This window comes from Sturnira hondurensis, unplaced genomic scaffold (genome assembly GCF_014824575.4).
Source record: "Sturnira hondurensis isolate 20B ecotype Veracruz unplaced genomic scaffold, ASM1482457v3 Scaffold0009719, whole genome shotgun sequence".
Lineage (NCBI taxonomy): Eukaryota > Metazoa > Chordata > Mammalia > Chiroptera > Phyllostomidae > Sturnira > Sturnira hondurensis.
The window spans coordinates 3,548,120-3,561,306 of record NW_028082350.1 but is presented as its reverse complement, the minus strand read 5'-3'; the positions used below and the strand labels follow the sequence as shown (position 1 = coordinate 3,561,306).

Here is a 13,187-nt window from a genome sequence, read left to right as displayed (position 1 = left end):
CTGAGTGTTCAGCAGTTTTTGACCAAAACCAGCATGACCCCCGTGCCCCACCCTCCCTAGTCACCTGATCTCACCCTGAGTGACTTTTTTGTTTCCACAGGTGAAAAAATGTCCTCAAGGGGAAACATTTTGCTGATGTGGAAGAGGTGAAACAAAAAACAGCAGAAGCACTGAAAGGCATCAAAAGCCATGAGTTCAAAAACTGTTTTGAGCAGTAGAAAAATGTTTCGATAGGTGTACTACATCAGATGGAGAGTACTCTGAAGGTGACTGAAATTAATACATGTAAGAATAAACAAACAGTTTTTTATAAATAAATTCCAGAGGATATTTTTTGTTTCCCCTCATATATCAAACATTCTTCTCTCCACTGCTCCAAGTGGGCCACAGGCCTGGAATACCCCCTCTCCTTGTTGCTACATCCAAGAAGCTTCAGGAACTCCTGAAGGCCCCCCGGGGGGACCTGCTCCACTCTTGTTCATGCCTCCCACTGTTGCGGACAGTGTGCTCTTCTCACATAGAAAAACACTGAGTTCTATCCAGGGGTTGGTTTGTCACATTTTATTTGTCACCAATGAATGAGCCCACACTCAGAGCAAATTCTGAAAGCTAAGGATTGTCTATTTTTCTTTCTTAAGGATTTTCTGTGTTTAAGCCTTCTGTCATTCTGTAAGGACTGACGGTCTTCAGGACCTGGGGGATAGTGGATTAAGACAAAGAGCTCAGTTCTCAAGCAGAATGGTGGCTTACCCTGCCTCTGTTTCCCAAATACACCCTGTTTATTGTAAACTCTGCTAACTTGCTGCTATCTTGGGCTCCACCCTCCCCAACCCTCCCCTCCCCTCTCCTCCCTTCCCTTCCCCTCCCCTCTTCTCCCCTCCCACGAGGGGAAGGTGGACACTAGGTGGTACCACGGTCCCACAATCCCCTCCAGCCTCCTGGACACCTCCCTAAAGAGGGGGAAGAGGATAGAACTGCCCTGGGGAAGCACACTCTACTGCAAGGGGCCACTGGCATGAGTAGGAGGACTAGCCTGACACCATCTCAGGCTGAAGTTGTTCTGCATAGGGGCCTGCCAGATGGACAGGAGCTGCAGGAAGGTCACAAGTGCCCCAGCCCTGGGATTAGCCAAGCCAGCATGAATGAGTAGGTCTAGATGAGGTCCACGGGCCCCAAGAGCAGAAAGGGGGTGATCTGAGCTCAGCACCAGTGTCAGGAGGCATGTAGGGAGAGAGCATGTACTGTGGCCTGCATCCCCCCAGACTACCCATCTTGTCGTATTGGTACACTTGGGGAGATGGCAGACCACATAATATGGCCACCAACTGCCACGCTTAGGGCCTCCCAGGCCTGTCTGCAGCAACTTCCAGCAGGATAGTTCCAACAGTGGCACTCAGAGCCTGGGCAGATACCCAAGCAGCACCCGACAGACCCGATGGCTTTGAACCTGTGACATTCAGACTCCTGGATTTCTTGCTGCCTGGCATTTGGAAAACAGGCTGAGTCCTCTGTCCGGGGCTCTTGGTAATTCAGGGGCAAGGAGAGGCCTACTTGCTTTATTCAGAGGCTGTATTGCACTCAACTTGGACAGACAAGTCACAGCAGTTACAGGAGAGAAGGTGGGGGTGGGGGAGGCAGGCTAAGGAAGGAACCATCTCTAAACTCAGCTTTATTATTAGGAGGAAGTGACATGGGGTGCAAGGAGGTGATGCCCATCTAGGGGTCACAAGAAGCTTGGTGCCTCCTTCAACCTGAAGGCCTGGCAGTGCTGGGACAAAGATCTGCAGCTCAGGAAAGGCTTTTCAACTGTCCCCAGTGCCCTGATGGCACAGCTGACTCTGAAAGGACAAAGGCAGGTTTTGGACAGTGATGGGGCAGAGGTGGGGTTTCATTTCATTCCTCGTTTATTTTACCTTTCTCTGGGGCATCTCTGCAGCTCCCCCTTGGCCACAAAGCCATGCCAAGGAGTTGACCATCACGGGCAACAGTCTGCCTGGCTGATGAATGGAGGAGCCTAAAATTCTCCCCAGCCCAGTCCCAAGCTCTCCCTTACTTCTCCACAGCCCTCCCTGGCTGCCCCCTCTCCTGCCCCTCCCAAACATACCTGTCATTACAGCTCATCTTCACTGACTGGCCTAAGATGGGAGAAGGAAAAAAGACAGGTAATAATAGGTCAGTAGGAAAGGTAGTAAGTCTAGGATCCCTAATGGTAGGGCCCCCCTAACAGGCTTCAGAGACCAAAATTCTCAACCTGTCCCTTCTTTCCCTGTCTCCGCCCACCTCAGTCTGTTACCCGAGGCAGGCTCTTACCGATGCTTCTTTTTGCCCCTGCAGCGGAGTCTTTTGCCTTGAAGAAAGAAAAGATGTTGGTTTCCACAGGCCTTTCTCTTCCAAGGAGACCCTGTCCTCCCTGGAGGACTCAGCTTTGCAGTCTTCCCTCCCTCCTCCCTGCCAACCCCTCGCAGAGGTTTTAGGGTGTGGCTTAGAGACCACAGCCGACTGTGTCTCTCTTTATACAGGGCTGGGCTGAACCCATGCCAGTCAGTCGGCTGGTCCGTAAACACTGACTGCAGTGGCTCCTCAGTGGCTCATGAGAACAATGGCCAGCCCCAGGCGGTCATGATGCTCTCAGCACTGTGCTGGGCACAGAGCAGCTGGTCAGAAAACTCTTGGAGATGGATAGCAGTGAGTCCATTATTGCTGCTCTGGCCTGTCTGCCACCACACCATCTGCTCAACCACCACACACTGCTGCCCTCCAGAAGCTTCCAGGAGAACCTGGGGGAACCATCACACCCACAGACAACAGCCTTGAGATGGAGTGGCATTGACCATGGCTGTGTTACAATTCCAGGACACAGGACTATGCTTGCTACACTTTGGGTTTTCTTTTCACTCATTGTATTTCTGTGTATTTTTCTTCTGGTTGCACCAAAACAAGTCAGTAAGTATTCATTGAGCCCATGCTGCGTGCCCGCTGGGGCTGGGGGATGAACAAGGACCCTTCTGTCCCCCAGAACACACCATATCTACGTTGCATCCTTCGAAGTGTTTTCTTGGCTGCCGTGCCTTTGGATGCTAGCTTTAATCTCATGAGGCAAGTGAGATCACCCCTACTTAACAGACAAGCAAACCTTGGCCCAGGGAGCAGGGGTAAACTGGCAGTGGAGCCTAAGACTCTGGCTGTCAGCTACATTTGCTTTCTAGCAGCAGGTGGGGAGTGGGGGCAGGGTGGACACCCCTGGTCCAGCTTAACCAAGTCTGCTTTTTATTGGCTGCGGAACTGTGGGCAAGTTGCTGCACCTCTCAGTGTGGGTCTTACTTCCCCTAGAAAATGGTCACAGTCGTGGCCATGCCCTAATGTTGCTGAGAAGAGTAAGTGGGCTGGATGTAGCTCCAGCCAAGAAAGTGCCAGGTCTGAGGATGCGGGGCATCCAGTAGAGGTTAGTTCCCTCCCTTACCTGACTCCCCAACCCCCAGTTACACTGGAACTTCCCAGGGTCAGGGGTGGGGGGGGATCAGGTAGCCTCACTGGACTCCCCCACCCCCATTTACACTTGGCAGCTCCTCCTGGGTCCACTAGAAGGTGCACTTGAGAAAGATGGAACTCCATCTGTGTGGTCCAAGGACCAAGTAGGGTGAGGCTCTGAGAAGAGATGTACCCCCATCCAGCATCCCCCCCTTCCAACATGATGCTGGCCCCACTTACTGAGGATGATGATGAGCCCCACCACAAAGGCTAGGGCAGCAAAGATCAGGCCCCCATTGCGGACAGTCTCATAGTCTGAAGAAGCAGAGGGCAAGGAGGTGAGATGGGTTATCCAGGCACTCCTGCCCCAGCCCACACTAACAGTAGCCCCACAGTAACTGGGGAAGGTGGGGCACGTCACCAGGGCTGGGAGAGGCTGAGGACCAATGGGGAGTGCATGGAGGCAGGCTCAGGAACGGCAGGAGGAGGGCCCATCAGGCTTACCATAGTAGAATGGGTCCATATCCCCCTTGGGGCTGCCACCTAAAGAGAGAGCCAAAGACAAGGTGAGGGGCAAGTCGCAGATGGTGGAGTGTTCTAGCCACAGAAACAGTGGCACTCTGTCCTTCTTCCCCCAGCACCCCTGCCACAGGGTCCAAATGGGCAAGGGTAGGCTGCTGAAGAGAGACCCCTAGAAGATGAGGCTGGTGACCTGCAAATGCCACTGCCAGCAGAGGCATCTGCCTTAGGCTACTTCAGACACAGTCAACCTGGGACCGAATACTAAGCAACCAAAGCAGGGAGCCATGCTGCCTGTGGGGCCTCCGGCAGCTCTGGGAGAGGTCAATTTTTTCCTCTCCTTGCTTTATACAAAAGTAGGAAAAGATCAAGAAAGATATCTCCCATTAGACTCACCAGCAGCCTCTCCTCATAAGACTAACAAACTGCAAGGGGCTTAGCAAATATTTGTGAGATGGATGAATGGATGAATCGGGGGAAAAGGAAACTAAAGCCCAGTTTGGAGACTTGTCCAAAATTCCAAGGAAAGTTGGAGGCAGAACTAGTCTTCAACCAGGTTTCTAGATGCTTCTTTCTTATGTGGCTATCCTTTGGGGGAAGCAGATTTATTTAAGCAACACTAGTCCAGGCTGGTGTGGCTCACTGGACTGAGTGCCAGACTGCAAAGCATTAAGGGTCACTGGTTTGATTCCCAGTCAGGGCACATGCCTGGGTTGCAGGCCAGGTCCCCAGTAGGGGGTGTGCAAGAGGCAGCCACACATGGATGTTTCTCTCCTTCTCTTTTTCCCTCCCTTCTCCTCTCTCTAAAAATAAATAAATAAAATATTTTTAAAAATTAAAAAGAACCAAAGAAACATCAGTATATAGTGCTTACCACATGCCAGGCTAAGTCTAATAAGGCGTTAGCTTGTTTCACCACATAACAACCCTGTGAGGCTTTAATATTATTATAGTGTAATCATGAGAAGATGGAGGCACAGAGGAGTTCAGTAACTCACCCACACTCACACAGCTAGTAAAGAATAAAGCTGGGACTTGAACCCAGAAAACAGGTTGCTAAGAATCTAGGTACTTAACCCTTTTACTGCCTCTCAGGTAGTTGGAAGAAAGGATACCTTTCAGAGCCAAGTCATCTGGGTCCAGTCCCTGCCTCCCGGGCTTTTCCCACTGATGTGGAACTGCTCATCAGCCAGCAGCTGTCTCAGCTCTGCCCTCCAGTCCTGTAAACTGAGCATACTTGGCCTTGGGAAACTGGAGGGCAGTCTGGTCAGAGCTTTTCTGCCACTGCTGAAGGTGGCCCCTCTTTCCTGCTCTGTTTGAGCCCCTTCTTGGCACTAGGGAAGCAGTGCCCAAGGTCAAGGGAATGCACAAGTTGGCACCTCACAGGCTGTGTTGAACCGAGCCCTAGGCAGTGGGAGGCCGCAGGGCCTGGTGAGCCCAGCTGCCTCAGTAGGCTGCGAGCTCCCTAAGCCAAAAGCGAACAGGCCAGGAGGGGTCAGCCTGGGCCTGAATGCCAGAGGCCAAGGGGAACTTATGCAGATCCAGGTGCCTGTCCCCACACAGAAGGCCTTCAAGTTTGTCTCAGTTTAGGTCTTGTTCAAGGTCACTTGGGGAGTTAGTATCAGAGCCATGACTAGACTCATGGCTTCCTCGCTACACCAGGAAACCATCTTCTCCCTGACCACCTCATCTTGAGCCCTTTGATAAGCTGGCCTCTTCCCCCAAGCCCTCATCTGTTCTGCATCTGGCTCAAAGCCCACCACAGTCAGCAAAGGCCCCTGTTGGTTGCCAGGGCCTGAGTCGCCCTCCATTACAAGAATTCTCCAGGGAGTGTGCCCTTTACTTGGGGGCTCTCCCCTCAAAGTCGATCTGAGAAGGCTGACCAGAGTGGCTTGCTGCCTCCCCAGCCTGACCGCCATCTGCCTCCTGCTGGGAGCCTAGAGAGTCCAGAAAGATGCAATGAACCAGGACAGGCTCATGCCAGAAAGTCAAGACAGAAACTCATCCCCGCAATCCCAAACTGACTGCCACCCGGTTGAGTGGTTCTGACATTCAAGCTATATTTCTCTGGAGTTAAGGCAGGATCCCCTTTTAAAAACAAATATTCGTAAACAGAGAAGTGGCTCAGGGTTAGGGAGCAGTGCTTTGTACTCTAGAAGGAAGAGCTGACAGGAGATGGAAAAGTGCGATCCAGCTCGCCCCTCCAAAGGTGGTCCAAGTACACAGTCACACATACTCACCATCATCCGTCAATGCCCCTGCCATTTCCCCAATAGATTGGGCTCAATTCTGCTGCCTTCCTCCCGCTGCCTCGCCTTCAGAGAGAGTACCTGGCCGTGGGGTGGCCAGGGACGAGCTGGGGGCATTAAACATTAACAGTGCCAGCTAATATTTACCCTGGTCACAAGAAAAGCCCTTGTGTGGACAGAGGGGCTCCCGCTGAGGCACGAGGCATGAGGAGGTGCTCCAGCAGGCGGGGACAGGCAGGAGTTGACTGGTTTTCCAAACCCTTACAAAGGAAATTTCCAAAAGAGGAGGGCCAGGGATGGCTGGCTGTGGTGTTCTTCCATAGCTGGAGAAGCCACGGCTGTGGCTGCGGCAATGGGAAGCAGGAAAGTCAGACTATGTGCAGAGTGTGCTGTAAGCAGGGGGTGACGTCAGGTTCCCATGGAGGCCCCAAAGCTAGCCACTGTCCAACTCACCAACTAATGTGGAGACCACTGTTTCCACCAGTGGTTTTACTTGGTATGTAAGGCTTCCCTGGGCTGGTCCTGAGCTACCTGGTCCCCTCTCACTCATGGCCCACCAGAGCCCTCCGTGCAGTCACACTTCTAGGCCTCTGCTGCCTTTCCTCTGTTACCTTCTTCATCCTGGAGCTGCATTCTGGAGCCCACACCTCAGTCAGGAAAGCTCCCCTGCCACCCTTGGCGCTTCTCATCTACAGCCACAGGGGGCCCACCCTGCTCAGGGTGGCTCTCTGGTTGCTTGCACTCCAGTGTCCAATGTGGCACTGAAGGTTTCTTCAAGAAGGGGCCAAGCCTTATCAGAGAGGGGGAGAAAGTGCTTTTATATTTTACAAAGCACTTTCCTTACTGTTATTTCCTTGAGCTTTGTTTTATTCCTCATTTTACAGTCGAAGAGTCCTTTGCAGTCATTCTACAGAGAGGACAGGGCTCTGGCTCAAGGTCACACAGCCAGTGAGGGGCAAGGTATAGACTGCCAGCCAGCCCTTTGGCTGTAGGAGTCAGGTGCTTTTCCACATCTCTGACGCCAACCCCTCACTCCACTGTGGCTTCCTTTACCTCAGGCACAGTGGTGCTGGGTGGTCTGTAGGTGCTCAGATTCCTGGCTGAGTTCTAGTCAATTGAATTGGCCTCTAAAAAAAAAGAAGCTGGTGCTTGATAGAACCAAGGCCAGTGTTCATGTCCACTGGGGGTTGGTTAGTCATTCTAAAGGGACTGAATCCATCTATCAATCCTCCTTTAGCAGTGGTAGGAGTCAAGGTTTGAGTTCATTTCCTGGCTCCTACACGTGCTGAGTATATGGTGCCTCTTCTCTGTGCCTCTGTCTCCTCATCCGTAAAGTCGGACTGCTGCCCACCTTACAAGGTGGTTGTGAGCTGGCATGGGGCCTGGGGCACAGAGAGTGGCATCACTGTTAGTATGATATTTGTGTTCACTGGAGAAATAATAGGCATTATTAACTCTCTGTTGAACCCTAGCTGTTGGACACAAAAAAGCCACCCACCCTCCAGTGAGAGTGAGATAGAAAGAGAATGTCACAGCCTACAGCCCCCTGTCTCGGCTCTCTGTGGCCTTTAGAGCCAAGGGATGGATATTCACCAGCATTTTATAGCAGAGCTGGTTTAGTAGCCATTGACAACGTGTCACGCTCTGCACACACTGTCCACTAATCCGGGCTTGCTCTTTCTACATATAAAGAAACTGGGGCTAATCCTTTGCTTCCAAAAATGACCCTGAGGTGGCCAGGGTACTGTTGTGACCCCCACTGGGTGCAGCAGAAAGACTGAGGGCAGGGAGTTTGAAGGACTTGTCTGAAACATCTAGTTACTGACAAAGCTAGGGCTAGAAACCTGGCCATCAAGGCTATGCTCCTGGAGCTTCTGCCACTCTCCACACACACAGGCACTGGGTCCCCGATCATGCAGCCTCTTGGCATCTCAGTGTATTTTGTCTGTCTTTGTAAGCCACCATGGAGTCTTTCAGGAATAATAAGACATACAAAAGACCTGAGAAGATAGACAGATGGATAGATGGATAGATAGATAGATACATAGATAGATAGATAATAATAGACAAAAAAGGAACAAGGAAAGAAAGTTGAGATTGTATTTTTGAAGTCCAGGTGCAAGGCACTGCTCTAACCACTTTACAAAAATTAAGTCATTTAATCATCACAACTCTATGAGATAAGGAAGGCATTGTTATCACCCTCATGTTATAGATGAAGAAACTGAGGCACAGAGAAGTGGAATAACTTGCCAGAAGTCAGACAGCTAGGAAGTGGAGAAACCAAGATTTGAACCCAGCAGACTGGTTTCAGAGTTTCTGCAGATGGACAGATGGATGGCAGATAGATGGACAGATGGACAGGAAAGGAGGCTATTGGACAAGCTGCCCTGCCAGCTCTTGCAGCTCAGAGATGCTCAGAGTGTGGACCGCAGTGTGCCGAGGACTCCACACTGAGCTGACCTTGTTTAGAAATCCTTCCTTTCCTGCACTTCTGGGGCCTGGCGGCTATACTGGAAAGTAATGAGGTGGACACCTGTGTCAGAGTATGAGAAGGTGGGAGGAACGGGCTTAGGGGACTCACCCAGGTACCACCTGTCCATGGCAGAAGCTGCTGGCTGTGTCCAGGTGGGAGAGAGTCGCGAGGTGCCTGTTGCTGAGGGCCTAGGTGGAAAGAGTGGCACTCCCTCCCTCCACACTTCAGCCAAACCCACTGGACAGAAGAGACGAAGGCAGGGAGGAGGGGCTGGCAAGGGAGCCCTCACTTTGTGCCAGCCTGCCTGGGCGGCTGAGGCCAGGGATCCACGTGGGAGGAGGCACCTGAGGAAGGGGGAGGTTGTTAGCCACTGCAAAGCAAACTGCAGCCTCCACACAGGCTCCCCTCTCCCAAGGGACAGGTGCCGCCTCCATCACCTTCCAGGCGGCCCAGGCTGCCTGCCAAGGTTACCAGAACCCTGGAGGGCATGAGCTGAAGCCAGAGCCCCGAGCATCACAGCCTCTGCTCTCTGCCCAGCCCCTGGTGGCTGAGGGAGACACTCAAGGGCATTTGTGTGTCCCCCTGAACCTTCATTTAGCTGCACCTCATTCCTCCAGCCCAGGTAGGCCTTTGCCCTGATGTCTCCTGTCCCGAGGCTTCACCCTGTAGGTAGAAGTCCCCTGAGATTGAAGAGCAGCCCCTTGGAAGCTGCCCTGGGCAGAGGTGGGGAGGTGAAAGGGTGACAGGATGCTTTCCCAGAGGCACCAGCTGCAGCCTCTGCTGTCGTTTCCACAGCAGGGCAGAGCTGAGGAGCAGCTGTGGCACTAGTCCCCACAGTACCCTGCTCTTCCTCAGCAGGGCCCTCCTCACATAGTCCCCAGTGACACTATGGGCTGCTATGTCAGACCCACAGCTCAGCGGCCCACCTGGAGACACTGTAGCCTCACGAGGCTGCTGAAGACTGCTGATCTGTGCCAGAGGGGAATGGGCAGAAGACAGCACTCTTAGACGCAGGGCAGTTGTGGAGGGCTCGTCTCCCAGCTACAGCCAGGAGTCCGGAGTTGGAAAGGCAGAGATTCCCTGCCCAGGCTCAGCCTCATCTCTGGTCCCTGGCTGCTGAGGCCTCTGACTGCCCAGAGCGAGGCCGCCACCAGCATCTCGGTGGGTCTCCCCGCTTGGCCACTCCAGCACAGACACTGAAGAGCAGGGACTGGAAGGTATGGGTTCTGGCCCCAGCTTCTGACCACAGTGTTAACCCCCTCCTCTGTCCCTCCTCAGCTGTACGTCTTCCCCAAGGGGTCGGCTAATGATGCCCACAGAGAGCAGCCTGGAAATCTCTGTGGAAGTGGGGGAATGAACAGCTGGAGGGCCTTGATCTGGCTGGGCTGAGATCTGCCCTGGGGGCCCTGGCCAGGCAGCCCTGACTCCTGGCTGCTTGCTGCTTACCCCACAACCCCACGAGACAGGGGCAAATCCATCCAGGGGCAGAGCAGCTCATGTAACAAGGACTTGTGACATGTTCCCAAGTAGAAACCTGTTCATTCAGATTTCCCAAAGCTACAGAGTGGAAAATTCACCACGTGGGTCACATTGAGAGGTTCATAAATCTTGGGGTTAGATGGTACGTTAGAAGTTGCCTATTCCAAACACATCAGTGGTCTCGAAATGTGGCTATCTCAGCCAAAACCCTCTCCACCACACACGCCCACACACACATATATACACACTCTGTTCCCTGCCCTGCCTTAATGCTGTGAAGGAGCACGGCTCAATCTGAAATGGAAACTTTGTGTCACAGACTGACAGACTGGACAGGAACTCCAAGGTTATCACCCAACCCCCTCACTTTATAAAGGGCTAACTTTTCTGCTCAAACCCTCCTAGGGTTCAGAGATTAAACCGAAGTCCCTTTCTGTGCCTTATAAAGCCCTTCTTAATCTGGCCTCAGTGACCTCGCTGACCTTGTCTCCAACTTCTATGGCCTCTTCTATGCACTCCAACCATGCTGTCCTCCTTGGTGGTCCTCTGACCCCCCCAGGCATGCTCTGCCTCGGGGCCTTTGCACTGGCTACTTCCTCTATGTGAACACTCTTCCTTCAGAGAGCTTCCTGACCAACCTGCTTCAGGTCTTTCTCCATAGACTGATACAGAAGACCCTCCTGGCACCCCAGGCTATAATATTCACACCCACTCTCTACATTTCAAATACCTTCTTAGATTTTTTCAGTACCACTTATTATATCTAGTAAGTTATGTTTTCCTCTTTTGACTGAAATTCAGGCTCCAGGAAAACAAAAATTTTTGTTTCTTATGTTCATTCCCAGATTCCCAGTGCCTAGAATGGGGCCAGGCACTTGGTGAACCCCCAGTTTTGTTAAATGAATGAATAAGTCCCAAGGGTAAAATAATTTCCCCACTGGCCCAGGCAGACCCAGAACTTGAGTGCAACCTCTGCCCATGAAATTACCTGCCTTATAATAGGTAGCAAGACCTAGCTTGCTCCCACAGAGAGAAGCGTGTAGCCAGCACCTGCTGGCAGCTCCCCCAGAATCCTTGGAGCATTCTCCATCCCTGCCCCTCTCCTCATGACACCCCCCACGGCCACCCCAGGGCTTCAGCAGAAGACCTGTGACAATGTTTATAAAAGTGTTTGTTTGCCCCTTCTGGGGAAGCCTGGGCATTAAGAGTCCAGGAGGTTCTATTTCTTGCATTTCACTTACACCCAAGTCCTTCCTCAGACTTCTCCCTTGTCTCCCACACCCCAGGTGACTGAGGCAATCGGGTCCCGGCTAACAGTGGGGACAAGAAATATTCTCTCAAAGACACCCTACTCTCCTCTAGGGAGGCCCTGGTTCCTTTAACCTGCGGCCCATGGTGCCCTGGAGAGCAGCCCAGGAGAGCCTCTCCTCCCGCAAGTTTTGCATGCTGAAGCCAGACACACCCGCGGTTTGCATCCTGGCTCTTCCCTACAGACTGTGTGGTCCTGGGAAGGTCACCTCTCTGGGGCTCCTTCTTTCATCTATAAAATGAGATGATAGCACCTACCTTGCAGAGTTGTTGTAGGACTTGAGACGATGCAGATAAAAAGCCTAGCCAAAGAAGAACCTATTAAGTGCCGGCTTCATTATCCTCACCCTGAGCTGGCCTTCCAGGAACAAAGGTACTCACCATAATCCTTTCCCTGGGTTCCGTCCCCTGCCAGAGTGATATTTAAAGCAAGATCCCAGAGCACCTTCCCTCCCCACCCCCACCCCCGACCCTCAGCATGATCTCTACCCGCCTACCACCCACCCGGCAGCCCCAGCCTTCCTTTCATCTCCAGACACCCACATTACACGACTGTTTCCTGCTGGCATCTGGCCACACTTTTAGTTCTTCTAGACTTTCCCAGGATATGGGGCCAAATGGAGGGAGAGTGCTACTCTGCCACCCCAGAAAGGCCACACGGAGTAAGCAAAATTCCTCCCACCCCTCCCTTTGTTTGATTGTTCTAAACGAAAGCCAAAGAGAGCCATATAGCCCCACTCCCAAGACCCAGAAATCAGGGAGATCTTTGAGAGGTATGGAGAGGTAGCTCCAACTTCCTCTTCCAACCCTGCCATGCCCCTAGGACAGTGTCCTCAGTTGCCACGCCTCAGTATCCCGTCTTTCCCAAATAGGCCTCCATTTGTTCCCTGACTCTTCAGTCTCAGGGCAGCAGTCTGGGTGGTCATTTCGGCTCGGTGGGGTAGGGAGGTAGCACACCAGAACATCAGCTAAGCTGTCTGCCTAGTTCTCAAAAACCAGTGACGAGGCAGAGGCCCTCCGGACCAGCCTCCCCAAGACTCTAATGTCCACCAGCACTGCCAGACCACATGCCTAGGCGCTGCACGACACAGCGCACACCTTGGACTCCAGGTCCCAGCCAGTCTTTCTGCTGATGGCTTGCAGCTGGAAAGAGGCCAGAGGCCCCTAGGAAGCTCCAGTTCCTGGCTTGGTCTGTCCTCAGCTGTGTAGCACATGTGGCCACTCGCAGGGAGGCTCCCCGGTCCCATCTGTGCTGCCCGGGAGGTCCTGAACCCCAAGGAGCACTGGCTGCTGTCTCCCGCTGTGTCTACAGATGCCAGGGTCACTGGGGGCTTATAAGGCAGACCTGGCAGGAGGTGGGTCCTACAGGGTCCATTCCTTAGGTGTTGGCTTCAAGATGGCCACACCATGGGGCACACAGGTCCTGGGAGCTGCCGAAGGGCAATGCACTCTGAGTCAAGGTTACCAAGGTATTTCTGCTCCCTGAGCAGGCACGAGATAGGGACATTTTCTTCTGTTTCTACAGCTGGTGGACAAGGACAAACCTGTTTGACCCACCTCTCCCACAGTGAATATACCCTGGAGAGAAATGTGTTCTTGACTTTTCTCAGAACTCACGTCTGGGCTAAAACTAGAGCAGAGGCTGTAGTTCTCTCCAGGTGTAGCTCTTCTGTTCCAGTAACCACATC

General features: G+C 52.7%; 1 protein-coding gene across 3 annotated transcripts; it reads right to left on the bottom strand.

The window, feature by feature from the left end:
• Positions 1-549: 549 nt before the first annotated feature.
• Positions 550-12,806, bottom strand: FXYD2 (FXYD domain containing ion transport regulator 2). Of its 3 annotated transcripts, XM_037057510.1 has the most exons (7): positions 12,457-12,806; positions 11,758-11,801; positions 3,973-4,011; positions 3,709-3,783; positions 2,311-2,347; positions 2,105-2,135; positions 1,650-1,838 (listed from the first exon to the last, which is right to left on the bottom strand). In XM_037057510.1, exons 1-6 carry the CDS (start codon positions 12,462-12,464, stop codon positions 2,111-2,113), a joined length of 228 nt encoding a protein of 75 aa, XP_036913405.1. In that variant the 5' UTR covers positions 12,465-12,806; the 3' UTR covers positions 1,650-1,838; positions 2,105-2,110. The 3 variants fall into 3 exon arrangements, with proteins under 3 accessions (XP_036913404.1, XP_036913403.1, XP_036913405.1); XM_037057509.1 differs by lacking the exons at positions 1,650-1,838; positions 11,758-11,801; positions 12,457-12,806 and adding exons at positions 550-693; positions 8,821-8,940; XM_037057508.1 differs by lacking the exons at positions 11,758-11,801; positions 12,457-12,806 and adding an exon at positions 8,821-8,940 and having other exon boundaries at positions 1,569-1,838.
• Positions 12,807-13,187: the final 381 nt, after the last annotated feature.